General features: G+C 46.4%; 1 protein-coding gene and 1 non-coding gene across 2 annotated transcripts; both read left to right on the top strand.

The window, feature by feature from the left end:
• The first annotated feature begins 709 nt into the window (after nt 1–709).
• On the top strand, nt 710–27,491 carry LOC143958074 (TOG array regulator of axonemal microtubules protein 2-like). The gene is made up of 11 exons (XM_077467529.1): nt 710–772; nt 2,113–2,241; nt 3,662–3,771; nt 3,945–4,184; nt 13,649–13,807; nt 14,546–14,663; nt 15,010–15,116; nt 17,202–17,412; nt 19,346–19,562; nt 22,437–22,523; nt 26,891–27,491. The coding sequence occupies exons 1-11, from the start codon at nt 710–712 to the stop codon at nt 27,142–27,144; spliced, it is 1,695 nt and encodes a 564-aa protein (XP_077323655.1). The 3' UTR covers nt 27,145–27,491.
• TRNAG-UCC (transfer RNA glycine (anticodon UCC)) lies at nt 7,053–7,124 on the top strand. Its single transcript has one exon. It is a non-coding gene; the product is annotated as a tRNA-Gly (tRNA).

The following is a 27,491-nucleotide window of genomic DNA, read 5'->3' as shown; positions in this document are numbered from 1 at the left end:
GAAAGTTCGGGCAAGAAAAGCCCAGATAGAGGAGAGTAAGGTGGAGGAGCAGACAGACCTGCAGCTGAAGAAAGAGGAGAGAAGACTTTTCCAGAAAGCCTATACACTGAAGGCATACTGGGAGAAAGAAGGAAAGCAGCTGACAACAGAAAGAAAACGAGAGCTTCTGCAGAAAGTTCGGGCAAGAAAAGTCCAGATGGAGGAGAGTAAGGTGGAGGAGCAGACAGACCTGCAGCTGAAGAAAGAGGAGAGAAGACTTTTCCAGAAAGCCTATACACTGAAGGCATACTGGGAGAAAGAAGGAAAGCAGCTGACAACAGAAAGAAAACGAGAGCTTCTGCAGAAAGTTCGGGCAAGAAAAGCCCAGATGGAGGAGAGTAAGGTGGAGGAGCAGACAGACCTGCAGCTGAAGAAAGAGGAGAGAAGACTTTTCCAGAAAGCCTATACACTGAAGGCATACTGGGAGAAGGAAGGAAAGCAGCTGACAACAGAAAGAAAACGAGAGCTTCTGCAGAAAGTTCGGGCAAGAAAAGCCCAGATGGAGGAGGGTAAGGTGGAGGAGCAGACAGACCTGCAGCTGAAGAAAGAGGAGAGAAGACTTTTCCAGAAAGCCCATGCACTGAAGGCATACTGGGAGAAAGAAGGAAAGCAGCTGACAACAGGAAGGAAAAGAGAACTCCTAGAGAAAGTGTGGGCAAGAAAAGCCGCGATGGACAATCAAAGATACGGGGATCAATGGGAAGTCGGCCCTGATGAAGGCAGAGACAGACAGGTAAGTACATGTTCTTGCATATAGAATATATAAAGTGAAGGGGGGACATTGCCTTCATGGAGGATTACACATCAGTAGGAGGATATTATGCTGGTTGGGTATAAAATATCCGTATGTTATAGACACGCCCAGATATAGGCAACAGAGATTGTTGGGGGACCTTCTCATGTCCCTCATATGGAAATCCATAGAAGTGATCAGTAGGCAGAGCTCCTCCAATGATCAGATAGATTAGATCTAGAGCAGATATAACCATACAGGAAGGCAATGAATGGACTATATAGAAGGTGATCCTTCCTTCATTGTTGGATAGTGGAGGAATGAGCGGCAGGAAGGCTCCGTACCTAAAGACAATATATCCGAGTGAAATATAGGAAAGTTATCGCGTCTGCAAAATAGGGAATAGATTTATAGCATTTTTATTATTGTTTTTTTTTTTTTTTACCGGTTATGGCGGCGATCTGCCATTTTTATCGGGACTGCGACATTACGACACATCGAACACTTTTGACACATTTTTTAAACCATTGACAATTATACAGCGATCAGTGCTATAAAAACGCACTGATTACTGTGTAAATGTCACTGGCAGTGAAGGGGTTAACACTAGGGGGCAATCAAGGGGTTAACTGTGTTCCCTACTGTGTGTTCTAACTGTGGGGGGAGGGGACTGACTATAGTAGATGACAGATCGTGGTTCCAAGCTATTAGGACTCATGATCTGCCTCTCCTCTCCTCACAGAACAGGGATTTGTGTGTTTTACCCGTTTGGACGCTATTTATGTCGTTCCATGGTGTGCTGGCAAATATCTTCCCTTTACACACAGACATCCCTGTTCTGCCTCTCGTGCCAACGATCTTGTGCGGTCATCGCGTCTGCCGGTCTTGAGCATTGGCACCCCCGTGCAATGCAGCGGGCACACGCATGCCTGCTATCCCGTTTAAAGGAGGCGATGTACAGTGACGACGGCTCGCGGGATCGTGCCGACCTGCCGCAGTATAATGACGGTGGCTGGTTGGCAAGTGGACCAAAATCAGTAACAGTTTGTTCCAGAGGAAGGCAAAAAAAAACTGCGGTCAGGGATGGGGGGGCAGTTTTGTCTCATAAAGATAGATTCCTTGGTGACCTCACACAGGCAGTTGTCGCAATTCCCTGGATCAAACTATTTCCTCTTCAGCTTAATCAGTCAAGCAATGGGAGAAATGCAGAAACTTCTACCAACCAATCAGAAATCATCTATTGCTTCACCTGCTTTGAACTGAAGGATGTTATATGATAGATCTGTTTTATGTCATCCTGGAGCTTCTATGATAATCAATATGACTTTTTTTTACTTTAGTTTTGGATTGAGTCTGAGATGCCCGCTGTCCTACCATCAGAACCCGCCGACATAATATTAGACCTCGAAGATGCCTTTAATGTTGAATCTGGTCTGAGCAGAAGCAGGAATCGTCCCCGCCTGGATGAAGTAAGTATCCTCTATCCTTCTTACATGGCTGAAAAGACTCACCTCTGTCTGGTTCAGTGTTTAACCACTTCAGCCCTGGAAAATTTGGCTGCTCAATGACCAGGCCATTTTTTGCGATTCGGCACTGCGTTGCTTTAACTGACAACTGCGTGCTCGTGCGACGTTGCACCCAAACAAAATTGACATTCTTTTTTCCCCACAAATAGAGCTTTGTTTTGGTGGTATTTGACCACGCCTGCGGTTTTTATTTTTTGCGCTATAAGCAAAAAAAGAAAGACAATTTTGAAAAAAAAAAAAACAATATTTTGTACTTTTTGCTATAATAAATATTCCCCATTTTTGGTAAGAAAAGCAAATTTTTCCTCAGTTTAGGCCGATATGAATTCTTCTACATATTTTTGGTATTAAAAATCGCAATAAGCGTATATTGATTGGTTTGCGCAAAAGTTATCGCGTCTGCAAAATAGGGGATAGATTTATAGCATTTTTATTATTGTTGTTTTTTTTTGACCGATAATGGCAACGATCTGGGATTTTTATCGGGACTGCGACATTACGACGGACACATCGGACACTTTTGACACATTTTTGAAACCATTGACAATTATACAGCGATCAGTGCTATAAAAATGCACTGATTACTGTGTAAATGTCACTGGCAGGGAAGGGGTTAACACTAGGGGGCAATCAAGGGGTTAACTGTGTTCCCTAGTGTGTGTTCTAACTGTGGGGGGAGGGGACTGACTATAGTAGATGACAGATCGTGGTTCCAAGCTATTAGGGACTCACGATCTGCCTCTCCTCTCCTCACAAAACAGGGATTTGAGTGTTTTACCCGTTTGGACGCTATTTATGTCGTTCCATGGTGTGCTGGCAAATATCTTCCCTTAATACACACAGACACATCCCTGTTCTGCCTCTCGTGCCCACGATCTTGTGCGGTCATCGCGTCTGTCGGCCACGAGCATTGCCACCCCCCTGCAATGCAGCAGGCACGCGCATGCCTGATATCCAGTTTAAAGGAGCCGACGTACAGTGACGACGGCTCGCGGGATCGTGCCGGCCTGCCGCAGTATAATGACGGCGGCTGGTTGGCAAGTGGACCAAAAACAGTAACAGTTTGTTTCAGAGGAAGGCAAAAAAAAAACTGCGGTCAGGGATCGGGGGGCAGTTTTGTCTCATAAAGACAGACAGATTCCTCGGTGACCTCACACAGGCAGTTGTCGCAATTCCCTGGATCAAACTATTTCCTCTTCAGCTTAATCAGTCAAGCAATGGGAGAAATGCAGAAACTTCTACCAACCAATCAGAAATCATCTATTGCTTTACCTGCTTTGAACTGAAGGATGTTATATGATAGATCTGTTTTATGTCATCCTGGAGCTTCTATGATAATGAATATGACTTTTTTTTACTTTAGTTTTGGATTGAGTCTGAGATCCCCGCTGTCCTACCATCAGAACCCGCCGACATAATGATACACCTCGATGATGAGGAATTCCATACAAGCAGCAGATCTACAATCAACACGTAAGTTTCTTCATTGGAATTTCCTTTGTACAATGTGACATCACCAATGATGGGGCACTGATCTTTAGATCTGGAGGATAATCTGTAGTGATAGTAAAATTGGAAAAACAGGGTCATGGGAGGGATTTTTGCTACTCTTAATGGAAAGGTTATATTGTATTCTTTGCACAAAGCTCATCTAAGATTCCCCTAATGGTAAATGAATTATGTAAAGTGTTGGTGTCCATGGTAACCAAACTGCAATTATCATTCAGTTGGTTTCCCGATTTCTCTAAACTGATTTGGGATCCAGATGATCATTTGATGTTCTGGATTATTGGACGAGGCCAATCACTAATGACTGGAGATGACAAGTCCCATGAGCCCATGATACGAATTCCAGTCACTGGAAGAGAAATGTCTGGTGGGGAAAAGTGAGAAGAGCCTCTTGGTTAGATGATGATGATTAGTGGTGAAATATGTAACTACCAGCAGCTCACTTTATGAAGAAATAACAAGAGAGCCAGGTCTGCCACCTATGCAGTAGGACCATATAATGTCCTTCCATCCAGCCATTAATGGCATTGCAGATTATGCTGAAGATCCAGATACTAATGTATTCCCCTAGGTGTATATTTGGGTGTGGGGTTAGGAGTGCCGAGTACAAACAGTGTTATTATGTCCTGGGGATTCATTGTACATGTTTTTTAGTTAAGTTGTATACGGCCAAGAAGCCTAGTTTAAGGATAAAATGGCTACATTGTCATGTTCCTTCTAGCCGTATGAGGAGCTATCTCTTTTTCCCTGGAAACACAGACTAGACCCCCGCATGGGCAATATTCAGCCATGTCCATGGAGGGTTCCTTATTTTCTGGCCAGAAGGTGGCAGAGGAAAGGGGGAGGCAAGACTCCAATACACCACCAAGGCAGCGGCCATGCTTGCTTCCTTCTTGGCCCGGCACATCAGTCCAGGCTCACAAATGATCTCTCCCAGTCCTTCTAATGACATTTTACAACATCTCATAACTTTAGTAGCAAATGATTTACCTTCCAATTTCTCTTACAGGAGTGAAGAACAAGCTATGGTCACTGAGGATGCATACCCAACTTCATCCCGGCCTGACACAACCACACAACAGACTCACAATGCTGGACTATTCATAAACTTTCTGAGATCCATCCCGATTATCGGGAATATGGCCGGACCATAATAGTAAGTATCCTTTCCTGTAGTTACATAGTTATCTAGGATAAAGTCCCCTGTCTATGAAGTATGATCTCCCATACACGGGGGCAGTTGTGGATTAGAGGAGGGAGAACAAAACCTTTTGGTATCTGGAGGACATTTTAGAGGGGACCAAATCTCAGTTCATATGGAATTTTCCAAAGTTGCAGATCTTTGATGAATGTTCCTTTCCTAGTGTTATGAGGAAGGTGGGGGAGGGGGGGGGGTGCTTTTTCCAGGGGGAAGAATAGTGATTAGGAAAGGTTTTCCGGCTTGCTTGGCAGTGGTTGGTCAGCCCAGTTGGGACATCCCATTAAGTGTTCCTCTAACTTCCCTCAGGGATCCCAGTAAAGTAATGTTCTCCTCTATGGCATTTGTTCTCCTCCAGTACCTAAGATGACTTGGCTCATGGCACTAGCTAAACATATAGAGAGGGTTCCTCTACCCAACACCAAAACCTCCGCCAAGTATCTGGCCAGCTGCTTCTGTGGAGAAGACCACCTTATATAAATGGACATTTGGGGAATTGGCATAAACTGATCAGTACTAGAAAACTGAGGGACGTCTTTAATGTAGATGGAAGGCCATAGTCGTATGTAACATTCTGTAATATCTCTTCTTTTTCTCTTTCCACAGAGCTAGTCCAGTCAAGTGGCCCATTGAACCACCGAATCAGCTCACTGAGGGCTCCATTCAAAGCAGAAGAACCAAAATGCAATGCAGGCCCATTAGGGGCACCAGGGCGCCGCCCCCTCTCTCCTCTCCACCCCCTATATGTATCGTGCTGCAATTCACCTGCTGCCTGACCCACCACTAAGATGGGGTAAGTGGCAGGCATGCAGCGGGCGGGTGTCCTCCCAGATCAGTCCGCACCACTGACCGGGGGGTCTAGGAGGTGGCTGTGTGTCTGTGCTGCTGGCCGTGCATGCCGGAGGGGGTGATTGGTTGGGAAAGTGCACTGGTGGGGGGGAGGGTGTTAGATAAGTCTGCTGGTGGGGGGGAGGGTGTTAGATAAGTCCGCTGGTGGGGGGGAGGGTGTTAGATCAGTCCGCTGGTGGGGGGGAGGGTGTTAGATAAGTCCGCTGGTGGGGGGGAAGGTGTTATATAAGTCCGCTGGTGGGGAGGAGGGTGTTAGATCAGTCCGCTGGTGGGGGGGAGGGTGTTAGATAAGTCCGCTGGTGGGGGGGAGGGTGTTAGATAAGTAGGCTGGTGGGGGGAGGGTGTTAGATAAGTCCGCTGGTGGGGGGGAGGGTGTTAGATAAGTCCGCTGGTGGGGGGAGGGTGTTAGATAAGCCCGCTGGAGGGGGGGAGGGAGTTAGATAACTTCGCTGGTGGGGGGGGGGGGTGTTAGATAAGTAGGCTGGTGGGGGGGAGGGAGTTAGATAAGTCCGCTGGTGGGGGGGAGGGTATTAGATAAGCCCGCTGGAGGGGGGGAGGGAGTTAGATAACTTCGCTGGTGGGGGGGTGTTAGATAAGTAGGCTGGTGGGGGGGAGGGTGTTAGATAAGTCCGCTGGTGGGGGGGGGTGCCCTGCCCCCCGGCCCAGCCCGCCCCTGTTGGGGGAGGTGCATGCTCACCCCCTCTTTCCTGGCCTGCCAGGCTGGGTGCACGGATGGGGGTCTGGTATAGATTTTGGAGGTCATTTTGTTTGCATGGAGTTCCCCCTTTACAGGTGAGTAGAAATTTTTCGAATGTTGTTGAAGTTGTGCTGTGTGAACGGGAAGACACAACAAATATAAAGCAGTATTGTCAGTGGACTGTCTCCACCATCTATTAGGAGCAAGCCTTCCATTCCCAGGTGAGGTGTCCTGTCCCCGCCCCTTCAGGGTTCAGGTTGAAGATGCGGAGGAGGAGCGAGGGAGGAGGAGGAGGAGGGGAACTTCCCTTTTTAGGTGAAGTTCCACATTAAGATGGGGCAGCACAGAGGCTTAGCGGTGAGCCTTGCAGCACTGGGGTCCTCGGTTCAAGACCTGACCAGGACACCATCTGCCTGGAGTTTGCATGTTCTCCCTGTGCTTGCGTGGGTTTTCCCCGGGTACTCCGGTTTCCCCCCACACAACAAAAACATGCAACTTTTTGTGTTGGTGGTGCAGTGGTGAGCACAGCTGCTTTCCAAGCAGACGACCCGGGTTCGATTCCCGGCCAACATAATCGCCAAGATTCTCCCCAGAGACTGGAATTATATGTGGAGTGCAGATTAGCGATGGGATAAAATGTAAAGGAATGAAGTGAATGTCGTGGGTTTGTATGGATTTTATTACACACCTTAGAATAGATTTCTTGCAGGTAGGTGTGATTGTTCTGTATTCTCAGTGTCAGCCAGTAGGTGGAGCACTCGGCTACCTTTCAGGTATTTTCTAGGCTCTTCTTCACAACTTTGCTGAAGAAAGGCCGGCTATGTAATATATACAGTGGGGGAAAAAACACCTACCAACCAACAATACCCCTCCCCCCACAGACTGGCTCCACTAGGTGCTCATGTGGTACACAGATTAGTCCTGTCAATGTAAGAAGGTTCTCCTAACGACAACTCGTTATGTGTATAGAAGACGCCTGTCCACAGAATCCCTTCCCTCCAATCCTCACCATCATGGGGAAGAGCAAAGATCTGTCAGAGGACGTCGGGGAGAAGATTGGAGACCTGCACAAGGCTGGAATGGGCTACAAGACCATCAGCAAGAAGCTTGGTGAGAGGAGACGAGTGCTGGAGAGATTATTCACAAATGGAAGAAATACAAAATAACCATCAATCGCCCTCAATCTGGAGCTCCATGGAAGATTTCACCTTCATGGGGTAAGGATGGTCATGAGAAAAGTGAGGGATCCGCCCAGAACTACACAGGGGGGAGCTTGTGAATAGGGATGAGCCGAACACCCCCCTGTTCGGTTCGCACCAGAACCTGTGAACAGACCTAAACTTCGTGTGAACTTTAGAACCCTATTAAAGTCTATGGGACTCCAACGTTCACAATCTAAAGTGCTAATTTTAAAAGCTAATATGCAGGTTACTGTCCTAAAAAGTGTTTGGGGACCCGGGTCCTGCCCCAGGGGACATGGATCAATGCAAAAAAAGTTTTAAAAACGGCCGTTTTTTCAGGAGCAATGATTTTAATAATGATTAAAGTGAAACAATAAAAGTGTAATATTCCTTTAAATTTCGTACCTGGGGGGTGTCTATAGTATGCCTGTGAAGGGGCGCATGTTTCCCGTGCTTAGAACTGTCCCTGCACAAAGTGTCATTTCTGCAGGAAAAAAAATCTTTTAAAATCACTTGCGGCTATATTGTCGGCTCCTGTAATACAGAGAACATTCAATGAGTGTTCTCTGTATTAGCCGACAATTCATTCATTCATTGATAAAAAAAAAAAAAAGCGCGGGGGTTCCCCTAAATTCAATTACCAGGCCCTTCAGGTCTGACATGGATATTAAGGGGAACCCCGTGTCAAATTTAAAAAAAAATTGACGTGGGGGTCCCCCTAAATATCCATACCAGACCCTTTGGTTCCAGTGACCCCAATTTTGGAGTTATAATTGCTGAGAGTGACCCCAATGTTGGGGGTTATAATTGTTACCAGTGCCCCCAATGTTGGAGTTTTAATTGCTGCCAGTGACCCCAATGTTGTTGGTAATTATTGGTGCCAGTGACCCGAATGTTGGGGGTTATAATTACTACCAGGGACCCCAATGTTGGGGGTTATAATTACTACCAGGGACCCAAATGTTGGGGGTTATAATTGCTGCCAGTGGCCTCAATGTTGTTGGTAATTATTGGTGCCAGTGACCCCAATGTTGGGGGTTATAATTACTACCAGGGACCCCAATGTTGGGGGTTATAATTACTACCAGGGACCCAAATGTTGGGGGTTATAATTGCTGCCAGTGACCCCAATGTTGTTGGTAATTATTGGTGCCAGTGACCCGAATGTTGGGGGTTATAATTACTACCAGGGACCCCAATGTTGGGGGTTATAATTACTACCAGGGACCCAAATGTTGGGGGTTATAATTGCTGCCAGTGGCCTCAATGTTGTGAGATAAAATTGCTACCACTGACCCCACTGTTGGGGATTATAATTTCTTCCAGAGACCCCAATGTTGGGGGTTATAATTGCTGCCAGTGATCCCAATGTTGGGGGTTATAATTGCCACTAGTGACCCCAATGTTGGGGGTTAAAATTGCTGCCAGTGACCCCAATGTTGGAGGTTACAATTGCTGTCAGTGACCCCAATGTTGGGGGTTATTATTGCTGACAGTGACCCCAATGTTGGGGGTTATTATTGCTGACAGTGACCCCAATGTTGGGGGTTGTAATTGCTGCCAGTGAACCCAATTTTGGGGGTTATAATTGCTGCCAGTGACCCCAATGTTGGGGGTTATAATTGCTACCAGTGACCCCAATGTTGTTGGTAATTATTGGTGCCAGTGACCCGAATGTTGGGGGTTATAATTGCTACCAGTGACCCCAAAATTGGTGGTTATAATTACTTTGTGACCCCAATGTTGAGGGTTGTAATTGCTGCCAGTGACCCCAATGTTGGGGGTTATAATTTCTACCAGTAACCTCAATGTTGGGGGTTGTAATTGCTGTCAGTGACCCCAATATTGGGGGTTATAATTACTGTCATGGGGGGTCCAATCCGGTGGGTGTACAGTAGCTGAAAAAAGTAAGTACACCCCTCAGTAATGTAATTATCACCGGGGGGGGGGGGGTATTTTTAACCACTTGAGACCCGTGCTATAGCCGAATGACGGCTACAGCGCGGATCTCCTTTGCCAGGTCTACGTCTATTGACGTCGTCCCGTGCACGAGGGGCGCGCGCGGCACGCTCTGTGATCGGCGAGTCTATGAGACTCGCCTGATCACTGATCCGAGCAAGGGGTCGATCCCGACCCCTTATCACGTGATCAGCTGTCAGCCAATGACAGCTGATCATGTGATATAACGGAGACGGTAATCGGCTATTATTCCTGCGAGGAGAAAAAAAAAGAGCCGATCACCGGCGGCCGTGATCGGGACAGTGCCCACCTGCCCCCTCATCACTGAACATAATAAAAAAATAAGTGCCCCCCCGTCAGTGCCACCCTGCAGTGCCCACAGTGCCACCCAGCAGTGCCCACAACCTGCCTCAACAAAGGTGCTGCACCCCAGTGCCACATATCCGTGCCCATCAGTGTCATCTACCAGTGCCCATCAGTGCTCAGCAGGGCCGCCCATCAGTCTCATCTATCAGTGGTACCTATCAGTGCCCCTTAGTGCCACCCATCCGTGCCATCTTATCTGTGCCCATCTGTGCCGCCTTATCTGTGCCCATCGGTGCCGCCTTAACTATGCCTATCAGTGCCCACTAGTGCCGCCTCATCAGCGCACTTCAATGAATGAGAAAAATTACCTGTTTGCAAAATTTTATAACAAACTATTAAACATGATGTATTTTTTTTTTTTTGCATTTTTTTTGTTTGTTTAGCAAAAAATAAATCTCCCAGCTGTAATTAAATACCACCAAAAGAAAGCTCTATTTGTGGGAAAAAAAATGATAAAAATTTCATTTGGGTACAGTGTTGTATGACCGCGTAATTGTCATTCAAAGTGCATCAGCGCTGAAAGCTGAAAATTGGTCTGGGCAGGAGGGGGGTTTAAGTGCCCAGTAAGCAAGTGGTTAAGTAAATAACAAGGTAGATTGATTTCCAATATTTCATCATAGAATTTGATCAGTGATTGTTTATCATCGTCATGGTGATGGGAATAATTGGTGTCAGTCCCCCCATGATGTGTGGGGTTCCGTGCTCCGGATTTCTGTGGGGGGGGTATTGGTTGGTGACCTGAGTGGGGGGTCCTAGCAATACAGACATCCATCTGTGGACTTATAACCCCCAACATTGAGGTCACGGGTGAAAATTGCTACCAATAGGGAATCTAATAAAGGGGGTCCGACCTGCTACTAGCAAGGAGGAAATAATAAAGTGGCCGGTGAGTGTACAGTATATGCAGTATGTGACAAAAGTAAGTACACCCCCTCAGTGACATTTCTTCTCTCTTTTCATGTGACAACACTGAAGAAATGACACTTGTCTACAATGTAAAGTAGTGAGTGTACAGCTTGTATAACAGTGTAAATTTCCTGTCCCCTCAAAATAACTCAACACACAGCCATTCATGTCTAAACTGCTGGCAACAAAAATCAGTACACCCTTAAGTGAAAATCTCCAGATTAGGCCCAAAGTGTCAATAGACGGCACACACATCCAGTGGCGGCAAATGTAAACAGTGTGACGTCCATCACAGGAGGTGGGACTTCGTTACTGCGGCCTCCCGGCCCGAGAAATTCAAATCCAGCTCCATGACACAGCGGGAAATCGCCGCTCTAAACGACCCAGACACTGGTAGGCTGCCTCTGATGGGCGCTGATATTTAAGTAAGGCTGCAGACACGATGCAAGAGAAGGTCAATAGACTGAGGACACGATGCAAGAGACGGTCAGAGACTGAGGACACGATGCAAGAGACGGTCAGAGACTGAGGACACGATGCATGAGACGGTCAGAGACTGAGGACATGATGCAAGAGACGGTCAGAGACTGAGGACACGATGCAAGAGACAGAGACTGAGGACACGATGCAAGAGACGGTCAGAGACTGAGGACACGATGCAAGAGACAGAGACTGAGGACACGATGCAAGAGACGGTCAGAGAGGACACGATGCAAGAGACGATCAATAGACTGAGGACACGATGCAAGAGACGGTCAGAGACTGAGGACACGATGCAAGAGACAGAGACTGAGGACACGATGCAAGAGACGGTCAGAGAGGACACGATGCAAGAGACGGTCAATAGACTGAGGACACGATGCAAGAGACGGTCAATAGACTGAGGACACGATGCAAGAGACGGTCAATAGACTGAGGACACGATGCAAGAGACGGTCAGAGACTGAGGACACGATGCAAGAGACGGTCAATAGACTGAGGACACGATGCAAGAGACGGTCAATAGACTGAGGACACGATGCAAGAGACGGTCAATAGACTGAGGACACGATGCAAGAGACGGTCAATAGACTGAGGACACGATGCAAGAGACGGTCAATAGACTGAGGACACGATGCAAGAGACGGTCAATAGACTGAGGACACGATGCAAGAGACGGTCAATAGACTGAGGACACGATGCAAGAGACGGTCAATAGACTGAGGACACGATGCAAGAGACGGCCAGAGAGGACACGATACAAGAGACGGTCAGAGAGGACACGATACAAGAGACGGTCAGAGAGGACACGATACAAGAGACGGCCAGAGAGGACACGATACAAGAGACGGTCAGAGAGGACACGATACAAGAGACGGTCAGAGAGGACACGATGCAAGAGACGGTCAGAGAGGACACGATACAAGAGACGGTCAGAGAGGACACGATACAAGAGACGGTCAGAGACTGCAGACTGCATTTTTCCAGAGCTTTTCTTGCAGTAAAAAGGTGCCAATAATGGGCAACAATAACCTCATATTAATTAATATCCTCAATTTAATAAGTCAAATATAACACAATTGTATATAAAAATAAAGGTTTTCGGTTTTCCACTAAGTGCATCCTGCATTTTCGGTTTCAGCACCCCTAATTTTTCTGAATTATGGAGTGTCCAGAATCAGAGCCCGTCGGTGTCGATCGGACGAGGATCTGTTTCTGGCCACTTACAGGACACGGTGTCCCCGCACATGAAAATAAAACACACATCTAGAAAAGGTGACACAAGAGATAATTATTTTATTACACGACTACTGAGAGATTCTACATCACTTCCATTAAACAAACTGCATTTCAATATATAGAATTTTTCTCTTTTATTTTTTTATTTTTTTGCTGATAGAAATCCACACTGCGGCACACCCGGGAGATGGCGAGGGGGGCGGGGGCAGGTGGGAGGAGCCTGGCTCACCCGCTAACCCCCCCAGCTGCTCTATGAGGCGCTAACCAGCGCAAGCTCCCGCAAAACACTGGACCCTGAAAATGCGGCATTACAAGCTGATCCGTATGATAAGAGGCTGCTGAAAGGAGAACAAAGAAGGAATATCGATCGACACATTTATTGTTCCTAAGTGAACAAATAGATTTTACTAGATCACATCCCCGCTTCTGCTCCCTTACCAGGGCTTCAATTACCATCAATAGAGGGGCCCAGGAGGTGGAAGCAGAAGAGGGACTTTTTTTTTTTCATTTCTGGGGCGTAGGTGGATAAAGTCAGTGCTGCTGTTCTGCTACACCCCTTTGTAGGCGAGGTTGGGGGGCCTCATCAGGAAGGATATATGGAGCCCCATGATTTCTAAGTGGCCTTGCCTACATATACTTACCTTTCTGGCAGCTTGTTTCTTGAGAAGCCAATAAGTGGTAAAACAAGCCTTTTTTTGCACATGTTGTCCCTGTCGGTATCTTTTAATGTGAACAAAATAGGTCCACTTGGAGGTGTAACTCTAGCATTGCAGTATAAGGATGCTGAGAGCCTGGGGGGGGGGGATTGGCGTTCCAAAAGAGCCATTTACATGAGGAGCCCGGGCACACTGGCAAAGCTGTGCCCATTAAATGTTGCCATCTCTTGGGGCACCATAGAGGTATAAGGAGACGTTGATGCCCATTGTGGTCTCCTGAGGTTGTAATTTGTGCCGTTCTCCTCCACAGTCACCGAAACAGCGCAGTGAGGAAATGTACGGCCAAACATCTGCTCAGGGTGATGGAGCTCCTGGGGGCCCAGAAACTTCTGTGTGGAACCAGAGAAAGTACAGACACCTTCCTCCGCACCCTCGTCAGACTGGTTCAGGATGGACAGCAGGACACCAGGTACTTTCATACAGATGTCACCCTCCCACCCATGCCATTTGATGGACTTTGACTTATTATGGGATTATTTTATAGCTCCCTTCCTTGGAGGGGCCCCTTTTCCTCTGCCCAGGGCAACTCACACATGCCATCAGGGCCGCCGATAAGGGGTACCACCAGGCCTCCTGTAGGGGGCCCAGGAACACAGGAGGGCCCAGAGAATTGGCACGGAGGGCTAGAAGGACAAGTACAGAACGATGCACTGTGTCTGTGTCTCTCCCTTCAGCAGCGAAAAGCTGTTTTCTCTCCTCTCCCTCCTGCCAGCTTTTAGCTGCTGGAGGGAGAGACACAGACACAGTGCATCGTTCTGTAATTGTCCTCCCACCATCCCACCGTACTGACCCCCCTCCCTGTGCTGACCACATCTGATTCCCCCATGTACCTCCCCTCCTCCCCCTGCAGACCGCCCCCCCCGAATCCAAAGAAAATTCAAAGGGTGTGGGGCCAGGGACACTGGATGTCCTCCTCTTAGGAAATGAGGCAGGGTTTATCTGACTTTCTGCAGCTTTTAATGCCCATTGTGAGAAGCTCACAGTGTGCAGTGACATCAGAGTAAGACATTCCAGTCCATGAGAGCCACTACAACTGTGCAAGACTGAAGGGGGGGGGGGGGCGGAGGGAGGATTTAAGTGACCACCTCCCCCACCTACAGTCCTGAGTGTATTCCACACATTGTAATAATGATCACCCGTATTGCAGGTTTTACGGACGTCGGATGTTCAGCCTGGTCATGGCTCATCCCAAGTTCGAGGTGCAGATGGAACGTTTGATCCCATCACATGAGCTCCGCGACCTCATCGCCACCGTGAAGCAGAAAGTATGTGAGCTGTGTGATGTGCCTCATATGCCTCATATTTCAGGTTTTACACCAGGGGTCTCCAAATGTTCTAAAAACAAAGTGCCAGCTTACTGCCCTTCAAATGTGAAGGGGGCCGGACTGTGGCCAATGGGTACAGAAAATGCCCCGGCATCGGAGGGAGTAATCAATGGCACAGGCTTGGTGGTCAGCGGGAGTAAAATAATCATTGGTGTCAGTGAGAGAATTTGTTTCCCATCTCTGGTATCATTGGGAGGGATAGTGCCCACATCCGGCCCACGGGCCGCAGTTTGGAGATCCTTGTTTTACACAAACTTTATAATACATGATATGATGATTATTCCAGGAGCTGAGTGACAGCATCTCCGAGATCCCGTCCGCTAGAAGCCAGCGTCCTCCTCAGAAGAATAGCGCCACCGTGATGGCCCAGGATGTCCAGCAACCAGAGGAAAGGTAAAGTGTGTGTGTGTGTGTATATACATATATATACAGTGCCTTGCGAAAGTATTCGGCCCCCTTGAACTTTTCAACCTTTTGCCACATTTCAGGCTTCAAACATAAAGATATAAAATTTTAATTTTTTGTGAAGAATCACCAACAAGTGGGACACAATTGTGAAGTGGAACGAAATCTATTAGATATTTTAAACTTTTTTAGCAAATAAAAAACTGAAAAGTGGGGCGTGCAAAATTATTCGGCCCCTTTACTTTCAGTGCAGCAAACTCACTCCAGAAGTTCAGCGAGGATCTCTGAATGATCCAATGTTGTCCTAAATGACTGATGGTGATAAATACAATCCACCTGTGTGTAATCAAGTCTCTGTATAAATGCACCTGCTCTGTGATAGTCTCAGGGTTCTGTTGAAAGCGCAGAGAGCATCATGAAGACCAAGGAACACACCAGGCAGGTCCGTAATACTGTTGTGGAGAAGTTTAAAGCCGGATTTGGATACAAAAAGATTTCCCAAGCTTTAAACATCCCAAGGAGCACTGTGCAAGCGATCATTTTGAAATGGAAGGAGTATCAGACCACTGCAAATCTACCAAGACCTGGCCGTCCCTCTAAACTTTCAGCTCAGACAAGGAGAAGACTGATCAGAGATGCAGCCAAGAGGCCCATGATCACTCTGGATGAACTGCAGAGAACTACAGCTGAGGTGGGAGAGTCTGTCCATAGGACAACAATCAGTCGTACACTGCACAAATCTGCCCTTTATGGAAGAGTGGCAAGAAGAAAGCCATTTCTCAAAAATATCCATAAAAAGTCTCGTCTAAAGTTTGCCACAAGCCACCTGGGAGACGCACCAAACATGTGGAAGAAGGTGCTCTGGTCACATGAAACCAAAATCCAACTTTTTGCCCACAATGCAAAACGATATGTTTGGCATAAAAGCAACACAGCTCATCACCCTCAACACACCATCCCCACTGTCACACATGGTGGTGGCAGCATCATGGTTTGGGCCTGCTTTTCTTCAGCAGGGACAGGGAAGATGGTTAAAATTGAGGGGAAGATGGATGCAGCCAAATACAGGACCATTCTGGATGAAAACCTGTTGGAGTCTGCAAAAGACCTGAAACTGGGACGGAGATTTATCTTCCAACAAGACAATGATCCCAAACATACAGCAAAATCTACAAAGGAATGGTTCACAAATAAACGTATCCAGGTGTTAGAATGGCCAAGTCCAAAGTCCAGACCTGAATCCAATTGAGAATCTGTGGAAAGAGCTGAAAACTGCTGTTCACAAACGTTCTCCATCTAACCTCACTGAGCTCCAGCTGTTTTGCAAGGAAGAATGGGCAAGAATTTCAGTCTCTCGATGTGCAAAAACTGATAGAGACACCCCAAGCGACTTGCAGCTGTAATCGCAGCAAAAGGTGGCTCTACAAAGTATTAACACAAAGGGGCCGAATAATTTTGCACGCCCCACTTTTCATTTTTTTATTAGTTAAAAAAGTTTCAAAAATCCAATAGATTTCGTTCCACTTCACAATTGTGTCCCACTTGTTGGTGATTCTTCACAAAAAATAAACATTTTATATCTTTATGTTTGAAGCCTGAAATGTGGCAAAAGGTTGAAAAGTTCAAGGGGGCCGAATACTTTCGCAAGGCACTGTGTATATATATATATATTTATAGCAGGGAGGAGATTCCCTTGGACACTGCAAAGTTGCTCCATCTTTATAATGGGGGCCTTGGTGTGCAGCCTGCATTGTCCCTGGAGGGAACGTCATGGACAGCTATGGACAGCCATGGACAGCTATGGACAGCTATGGACAGCTATGGACAGCTATGGACAGCCATGGACAGCCATGGACAGCCATGGACAGCTATGGACAGCCATGGACAGCTATGGACAGCCATGGACAGCCATGGACAGCTATGGACAGCCATGGACAGCCATGGACAGCTATGGACAGCCATGGACAGCTATGGACAGCCATGGACAGCTATGACATATGAGAACTTGTCCTCTCTCTGGATCCTGAGGATCAGTTTGGAATAAATAAAACATATTATTTTTTTTTTCTGTAGCATTACCAGACCTGCAGATGTGGAAGCAGAAGCACAGGAATCCCCGGTCCCTGGAAGGCCGCCGGTCCGGGCAGCGGAAGTGACGGAGCAACTGAAGGAGCTCAGCAAACTTCTCTCCGCTAAGGAATATCAAAGCAAAATGGAGGGAGTGACGCTTCCCCTGGAGCGCTGCAAGAACAACGTGAGGTTTGTCACCTCCAACATCACTCCAGTAAGTGGAGAAGCAGAAAAAAAGAACGATTTAGAAATAACGATCAATGAGATAAGAGGCTTCTGATCAGTTTAGTTCTGCAGGAGAAACATTATTGGCATCTTGTTATACATTGTAGATCATTTGTTATCCTGTATACACTTACCTCCGTAACCTCTGCTATTGTGGAGCACCCTGCTCTGTAACCTACCTACTCAATAAGCCTTTATTTTATAAAAAAAGAAACATTGTTTCCTGTGACTATAGTTGTGTAATTACTCATTCCTATTCACTTTGCTGAAGAATCTGTTGTAGCATGACCACCAATGAGGTCTGTAGTGACCAATCACATTCCAATCCGGCTCTTCTGTAATCTTCAAGACATTTCGTATCTTCTCCAAGCCGCTCCATTCAAGAATCTCAGCAATGAAAACTTGGCAGAGGAATCCAACCTTTCCCTAATCTATCCAAATAAAAAAGAATAGATTTGGCTGGAGTTATACTGGAATGCCCCGTCCACACCATCGCACTTCCCCACAACAAAACCGCGGCTCCAACTTGTCTTGTATACACACGGCCAGGGACGGACTGACAACTCATGGGGCCCCCGGGCAATAGGAGAAGATTATGGGGCCCCCGGGCAATAGGAGAAGATTATGGGGCCCCGGGCAATAGGAGAAGATTATGGGGCCACACAGTATACACACACATACAGTATATACACACAGACACACAATATACACACACAGAATACACATACACACACACACTGAAAAGGTACTGGAGAGGCGGGGCAGCTATAATCTTGGGATTTAAAAAAAACACAGATTTTTACATACTGTCGCTGGTTTTATTAAGGCTGGCAACTCTGATGGGGCCCCTTAGTGGCATGGGTCCTTGGGCAGAGCCCGAGTGCCCGAATGGTCAGTCCGCCCCTGCACACGGCACACAAATGTCGGCCAACAATTCCGAACGTAGTGGCGTACAAGATGTACGACGAGCTGATAAAAAAGAAGTTCTATAGTCATGTGATCTCGCCATTACCAACGCTAGTTTTACAAGACCTGGCGCTTCCGGCTCATACTTGATTCCGGGCGTGCGTGAACTTTTGTGCGTCAGACTTGTGCACACACGATCGGAAATTCCCACAACAAAGTTTTGTTGGTGGAAAATTTGAGAACCTGCTAGCCAACATTTGTTGACAGAAAAAGTCCAACAACAAATGTCCGATGGAGCGTACACACGGTCCGACTTTCAGCCAACAAGCTCACATCCAACATTTCCCATCGGAAAATCCAACCGTGTGTACGAGGCATAAGCCCTTCCCTCATGAAGGCCAAATCCTGCCCCTTGTCAAATGCCAGCACTTTAGTGGGCAGTAGAGCCTCTGGGGCAAGTACTTATCCTCAGCAGGGGGTGGGGCTTATTCTCTTCTTGGGCAGAAGTCCTGGTCTAGGATCCAAGGGATTCTTCAGGGACCGATTTGAAGACCAACACAGGTACCTTTACCATTTATACGAAGCTGCTAAAAACCGCTCTGACCCAAAAGAGGTATATGGATGTGGAGGCTGAAAGGGTTAATGTTTTCACCCAAGATTCTCACAACTTTCACCCAAGGTTCAAATATTTCCCACATAGGATTCCATTAGAGACATGAGTGAATCTTACGTGAAAGTCTTGGGAATTTTAAGAGACAACCTTGACAAATAGACCCCTAGTATGGGGAAGGTGAATTTCCAAGGGTAATGGGGACGCTATAATGGAAGACTCCTATAGAAGGTGTGTAGGAGGAACGTCACAAGCTGATCACTGGGAGATTATAGGTGGCTGTGGAAATGTTTAGTAAATGAACTTTGTTCCAAATTCTCATAACTTCATGAAACCGATTCATATTATACAGGATCCTCGCCAACAACCGTCATTTTATTACATCTTATTTTTATTATATTCACAGATATTTGATGCCTTTAACCCGAGGATGCAGGATGCCAACAAGAAGGTCAATCAGTACGCTCTGGAGTCTGCGGTGGTCATGATCCCGATTCTGAAGGACAGTCTGCACCATGTGTTAGTCCCTATGGTGACCGTCGTCACGGACAACCTGAACTCCAAGCACACCGGTATCTACACGGCCGCAGTGACCGTCCTGGACACACTCATTAAAAATATAGGTAAATCATTGCTGACTGTATCCGGTACTCTTCCTTCCCGATAAAGAGGACCGTCCTCCTCCATCCTATATTCATCATTCCTGGCGTTATAGCCGGTAACCTTTATTGGGGTTTTTTCCTTTTCTTGCAAACACTCTTCTCACATTTTTTGGGATGAATAAATTCTCATTGACTTCAATGGAGTAGAGTATGTAGCAACCTCATGACCTCCAAGGGTATATGAGGAACCTCAGGCCAACATTTCACCTCTGCATTTAGTTCTCAATGGAGTAGTATATGTTGTAACCCCATGACCCCCAAAGACATATAAGGAACCTCAGGCTAGCATTTCACCTCCTAGGTTTAGTCTTCAGTGGAGTAGTGTATGTTGCAGCACCATAACCCCCAAGGACATACGATGAACCTCAAATGCGGGGCAGGCCAGTATTTCACCCCCAGACCTAGTCCTCAATGGAGTAGTGTATGTAGCAATTCCATGACCCCCAAAGATATGTGAAGAACCTCAGACCAGCTATTTACCCCCAGGTCTAGTCCTCAATGGAGTAGTGTGTGTGTTGCCACCCCATGACCCCCAAATACATATGAGGAACCTCAAATGCTGGTCAGGCCAGTATTTCACCCCCAGATCTAGTTCTCAATGGAGTAGTGTATGTAGCAATTCCATGACCCCCAAAGATATGTGAAGAACCTCAGACCAGCTATTTACCCCCAGGTCTAGTCCTCAATGGAGTAGTGTGTGTGTTGCCACCCCATGACCCCCAAATACATATGAGGAACCTCAAATGCTGGTCAGGCCAGTATTTCACCCCCAGATCTAGTTCTCAATGGAGTAGTGTATGTAGCAATTCCATGACCCCCAAAGATATGTGAAGAACCTCAGACCAGCTATTTACCCCCAGGTCTAGTCCTCAATGGAGTAGTGTGTGTGTTGCCACCCCATGACCCCCAAATACATATGAGGAACCTCAAATGCTGGTCAGGCCAGCATTTCAACCCTAGGTCTAGTACTCAATGGAGTAGTGTATGTTGCTACCCCATGAACTCCAAAGACATATGAAGAACCTCAGACCAGCATTTCACCCCCAGGACTAGTCCTTAATGGAGTAGTGTATGTTGCTACCCCATGACCCCCAAAGGTATATTAGGAACCTCAGGTGCAGGGCAGGTTAGCATTCACGCCAAGGTCTAGTCCTCAGCAGGAGTGAAGCAGTGTGAACAGACGGTCAGTTTTTAGACCAAATAAAGAGTTCATTACGTTTCACCCAATACTCCCGAAGGAGAGGGCTGGGGCATAGGACACCCATGGACTTGGCATTTCACCTCTACATTTAGTTCTCAATATAGTATTATATGTTGCAACGCCATGACCCCCAAAGACATATAAGGAACCTCAGGCTAGCATTTCACCTCCTAGGTTTAGTCTTCAGTGGAGTAGTGTATGTTGCAGCACCATAACCCCCAAAGACATATGAGGAACCTCAAATGCAGGGCAGGCCAGTATTTCACCCCCAGGCCTAGTCCTCAATGAAGTAGTGTATGTAGCAATTCCATGACCTCCAAAGATAAGTGAAGAACATCAGACCAGCTTTTTACCCCCAGGTCTAGTCCTCAATGGAGTAGTGTGTGTGTTGCCACCCCATGACCCCCAAAGACATATGAGGAACCTCAAATGCAGGTCAGGCCAGTATTTCACCCCCAGACCTAGACCTCAATGGAGTAGTGTATGTAGCAATTCCATGACCTCCAAAGATAAGTGAAGAACATCAGACCAGCTTTTCAGCCCCAGGACTAGTCCTTAATGGAGTAGTGTATGTTGCTACCCCATGACCCCCAAAGTTATATTAGGAACCTCAGGTGCGGGGCAGGTTAGCATTCACACCAAGGTCTAGTCCTCAGTAGGAGTGAAGCGGTGTGAACAGATGGTCAGTTTTTAGACCAAATAAGGAGTTTATTGGATTTCACCCAATACTGCCGAAGGAGAGGGCTGGGGTATAGGACACCCATGGACTTAACTGTCACCAGGAGAGTGGCAAAAAGTACTTACAGCCTTCACAGATTGAGAACCTTTAAGTCAACCCAACATTCTGTGAAATTAGATACTAAATAGTTCAGTGACCGCCTCCTAGGGGAGAGACCACCACACTGCAGTCAGGGGCAAAGCGTCTGTCCAGTTTCTCAGATACCCGGATTGAAGTTGAGTTCTTCCATGGTGCTTTTACCCCTCACTTACCTCACCAAGTCCCAATCCTTGGCCTCTATCCAAACAAATGGTCACTCTACCCAGGCAGCGGGCCTAAGAGGTCCAGTCAGCCATCTACATCCTCCCACACTCCATGATTAGTGCCGCCCCCCACACCATTCTCGGGGGCACTACCCAGCAGCAGGCAGAAGCAAACGAATACCAGAGAGTTCCAAGAACGACGAACTATCAATCTAGCTCTGGCTGACTACAGCCTAGTAACTCTAATTCTAAATCGATGTTCCTGCTCAGGGCGGGGGGGGGGGCTGCATTTAGATGACAGTTCAGAGGCTGCGTTTGGATTTTGCGTTGCATTTCTTTGCATGCAGTGGCTCCAATTGAGGGGAATTTGGATTGCAGGCAAAGCAAGTCCAACAAAGCCTTTCCTTGCCGACCACTGCGGCCTGCATTGGGACGCATGCATTTGTGCAGCGCTGCGTTAGAATGGAGAAGGTTGCGTTTGACTTGAACTCTTCTTCTGCTGTCAGACAGCGTGATGTAGTCGGGGGCGGGGAGAGACGCAGATTAGCGGGGAGAGACTGCAGATTAGCGGCAAAGAAAGGAGAGAAAAGCGTGAACTCTCAGCTTTCCCTACAAACAGGAAATCTTTATTGACCATCATTTTTACATTACAGACAATCTGTGGCTTCTGCAACCATTCGCCAGCCGCATCCGCTTCCTCAGCGGCCGCGCCATGAGTGACGTGACCGAACGATTGTCAGGTAACTCGCCTCAACGCAGGAAGTAGATTGACTGGAAGGATTAAAGGGGAATCAATGAGGATGGAGACATGGGAGATGCCGTGGCTTTAGAGTTCCATGTTCCATCATTTTATAGCAAGAAAGGGAAAAGTAAGAACCTTTGTCAGAGTTTTGGTTGTCCGTCTCTGTCAGGGCGACTTCCAGAGACGTGAAGATCGCTGCGTTCTGAATCGGACACGTTTTTCATTATTTGATGAACCCGAATTTCCAAATTACAATAGAAACAAATTTAAACTGATCCGAAATAATGAAACAAAATTCAGCCGAAATTCAAATAGAAAATTAATAAAAAATTTTATTTGAAAACAAGAAAGAATAAAATAGAGAAAAAACAAAAACAAATAGACTATAATCACCTTCCGAAATTTGAATTTTGAATAGAAAAGAATATAATAGAATAAAATAGAAAGAAAGATAATACAGTCTTTCAAATTTAGAATAGAATAAATTCGAGTGCTGATTCAAATTTTCCAAATTCAACCAAATTGAATTCAATTCAACAGAATTCGGAAAATTTAAATCGAAAAGTCAATAAACTAAACAAATTCCGAAAATGAGTGAAGCGAATTTTAGCAAATTTAACTAGATTCAATTATTTAACAAAACAATTGTTTTTCATTCTGCACATGTCTAGTGATTTCTCCTCACTTCCTGTGACGCCTCTAATCAGGACAGGAAGTGAAGGGAAACCTCTGCAATGGAGACACAGCCAACAATAAAAACCTGCCAGAGGTTCCGACTTTTCTCCACTCTATCCAGATCTTCTCCAGTACTGCACAGTATTCCAAAGAATTCTCACACAGTCATTTATGGATCGCATGTTTTCATTTTAATGCCTAACAAACATACAACACCATCATACAATACAAACACACAACACCATCATACAATACAAACATACAACACCATCATACAATACAAACACACAACACCATCATACAATACAAACACACAACACCATCATACAATACAAACATACAACACCATCATACAATACAAACATACAACACCATCATACAATACAAACATACAACACCATCATACAATACAAACACACAACACCATCATACAATACAAACACACAACACCATCATACAATACAAACACACAACACCATCATACAATACAAACATACAACACCATCATACAATACAAACACACAACACCATCGTACAATACAAACACACAACACCATCATACAATACAAACACACAACACCATCATACAATACAAACACACAACACCATCATACAATACAAACACACAACACCATCATACAATACAAACATACAACACCATCATACAATACAAACACACAACACCATCATACAATACAAACACACAACACCATCATACAATACAAACACACAACACCATCATACAATACAAACACACAACACCACCATACAATACAAACACACAACACCACCATACAATACAAACACACAACACCACCATACAATACAAACACACAACACCACCATACAATACAAACACACAACACCATCATACAATACAAACACACAACACCATCATACAATACAAACACACAACACCATCATACAATACAAACATACAACACCATCATACAATACAAACATACAACACCATCATACAATACAAACACACAACACCATCATACAATACAAACATACAACACCATCATACAATACAAACACACAACACCATCATACAATACAAACACACAACACCACCATACAATACAAACACACAACACCACCATACAATACAAACACACAACACCACCATACAATACAAACACACAACACCATCATACAATACAAACACACAACACCATCATACAATACAAACACACAACACCATCATACAATACAAACACACAACACCATCATACAATACAAACACACAACACCATCATACAATACAAACACACAACACCATCATACAATACAAACACACAACACCATCATACAATACAAACATACAACACCATCATACAATACAAACACACAACACCATCATACAATACAAACATACAACACCATCATACAATACAAACACACAACACCATCATACAATACAAACACTCAACACCATCATACAATACAAACATACAATACAAACACACAACACCATCATACAATACAAACACACAACACCATCATACAATACAAACATACAATACAATCATATGATACAAACACAAAATACAAATACATGATACAAACAAACAATACAATCATATGACACAATCACACGATACAAACGCACATAGTATACTTTATTTATGGGGAGCCTGACCTCCCCAACATGTTTATAGGGGAAGAACACAACCATCTGGTTCCTGTAAGTCTTTGTGTCGGTCGGCACACGGCTCCTCGGCTGTTCTGCCTCAAATGTCGCTTTGTGTAGAAGACAAACCTCCTATGACCCAGTCTGTGTGTACAGTGTTGCAATTTGCTGACTCAACAAGATCCACAGCCAGTCTTAGCTCACCAAGAAGACTCAGAGTAAAATCCATGGTGGATCCCTTTTCAGAGGGTGGTGGAGCAACGGCTTCCAAATAGGCCGTGAATCTCCCCAGCGGGCACACGCCACAGAAAAAAGCTGATCAGGATTTCCTTCTCTAAGTTTTGGTTAGACATACACTTTAAGCCCCACCCCCTGCAGTGCTAAACCCCGCCCATCACTAAACTGTCATATACCAGCACTTCAATGGGCAGTAGAGGCTCTGGGGGGCAACGGTTAACATCAGCAGGGGTGGGGCCAGGGGTGTAACTATGAATTATGGGGCTCCTTCTACTCCAGGGCTCTGTGGGGCACTGCCTAGCATCAGCAGGGGTGAACCAAGGAATATTGGGGCCCCTTCTATGCCGGGCTCAGGGGACACTGCTTACCATCAGCAGGGGTGTAACTACAAATTATAGAGCCCCCTTCTAGTCCAGGGCTCTGGGGGCACTGCCTAACATCAGTAAGGATGGGGCCAGAGGTGTAATTACAAATAATCCAAAGATCTGAGGGCACTGGTGGAGCCAGGGGTGCAACTATGAATTCTGGGGCTTCTTTTTCTAAAGGGATCTGAGGGGCACTGCTTAGCATCAGCAGGGGTGTAACCACAAATTATGGAGCCTCCTACTCCACGGCTTCAGGGGCACTTCTTAGCATCAGCAAGGGTGTAACCACAAATTAGGGAGCCCCCTTCTACTCCATGGCTCTGGGGGGCACTGCTTAGCATCAGCAGGGGTGTAACCACAAATTATGGAGCCCCCTTCTACTTCACGGCTCTGGGAGGCACTGCTTAGCATCAGCAGGGGTGTAACCACAAATTAGGGAGCCCCCTTCTACTCCATGGCTCTGGGGGGCACTGCTTAGCATCAGCAGGGGTGTAACCACAAATTATGGAGCCTCCTTCTACTCCAGGGCTTTGGGGGCACTGCTTAGCATCAGCAGGGGTGTAACCACAAATTATGGAGCCTCCTTCTACTCCATGGCTCTGGGGGGCACTGCTTAGCATCAGCAGGGGTGTAACCACAAATTAGGGAGCCCCCTTCTACTCCATGGCTCTGGGGGGCACTGCTTAGCATCAGCAGGGGTATAACCACAAATTAGGGAGCCACCTTCTTCTCCATGGCTCGGGGGGCACTGCTTAGCATCAGCAGGGGTGGGGCCAGGGGATGTAATTACAAATAATGGGACTCTCTCCTACTCCAAGGATCTAGGGGCACTGCTTAACATCAGCGGGGGTGGAGCCAAGGGTATATAACTATGAACTATGGGGCCTCGCCTAATCCCGGGCTCTGGTAGGACTGCTCAGCATCAGCAGGGGTTTAACTAGAAATTATGAAGGCCCCTTCTACTTCAGGGATCTTTGAGACACTGCTTAACATCAGCAGGGGTGGGGCCTGCGGTGTGTAACTATGAATTATGAGGCCCCTTCTACTCCTGGTCCAGGGCTCTGAGGGCACTGCTTAGCATCGGCAGAAGGGCGACTAGGGGCATAACTACAAATTACGGGGCCCCCTTTTACCCCAGGTGCCACATGGGCCACTCTGGCTGTTGGTTATGCCACTGGGTGGAGCTTAATCTCTTCCTGGGCAGAATTCTTCATCTAGAATTCAGGGGGTTCAGCGGGGGCTGGGACTGATTTGAAGACTAACACTGGTACTTTCATAGCCTACAAGGTGAGGCACATAGTGCTGTTGCTCTAACAAAAATTTTAGGCCACGTCTGATGGCATTTACAAGACGCCCCTGAAGGCGAATACTGTATTATGTGGCGGGTTCTCACCGCATTATTATTATTATTTCTATAATGAACCCCTCAACATTTCTCCATTGTCCCCCCAGGTCTTGTATCCTCTGTCTACCCCCGGAAACCGCAGGCCGTGGAGCGCCACGTTTTGCCCGTTTTGTGGTTCTTCCTGAGTAATATAACCGGGAACGGAGTGCTGCCCGGCCGAAACGGTAACTTCAAGGACGTCATCACCAAACTTACCAATAACTTACACCGAGTGATGGGGCGGAGCCTGGAGGAGTACGCCTCTGGACAGTCCCAACACGCCACCAAAATGCTGGCCGACATTCTGGGCACCAATAAATAAATACCGACCCCCGATCCACGGTGCCGGAGGAGGCGGAGCACGGTGATGTAATGGGGGCGGAACCTGCGTTCTCTGTATTTAGTGTAAATTCTGTATTTAAGATTAAAAACTATTATAATAGAAGAAGAAGAAGAACTGATTCTTTCTATAGATTGGGAATTTATTAATACGGGATGTGATGCATCTCCGATATATATAACTGAATGGTAGCCTGTTAAAGAGGACCTGTCATGCAAAAGTTCACTATCCTAGTGACGGTACTGCTGTTAGAAATCACGGGGCCCCATACAGCACAGAACCAATCCCCCTGGAGTGCAGCCGGAGGGAGCGAGAAGAGGAGGAGCCAA

The sequence above is a fragment of the Lithobates pipiens genome, unplaced genomic scaffold (genome assembly GCF_037356315.1).
Source record: "Lithobates pipiens isolate NorthernLeopardFrog02 unplaced genomic scaffold, aLitPip1_a1.2 Scaffold_101, whole genome shotgun sequence".
Lineage (NCBI taxonomy): Eukaryota > Metazoa > Chordata > Amphibia > Anura > Ranidae > Lithobates > Lithobates pipiens.
This window is presented reverse-complemented; position numbering and strand designations above follow the sequence as displayed.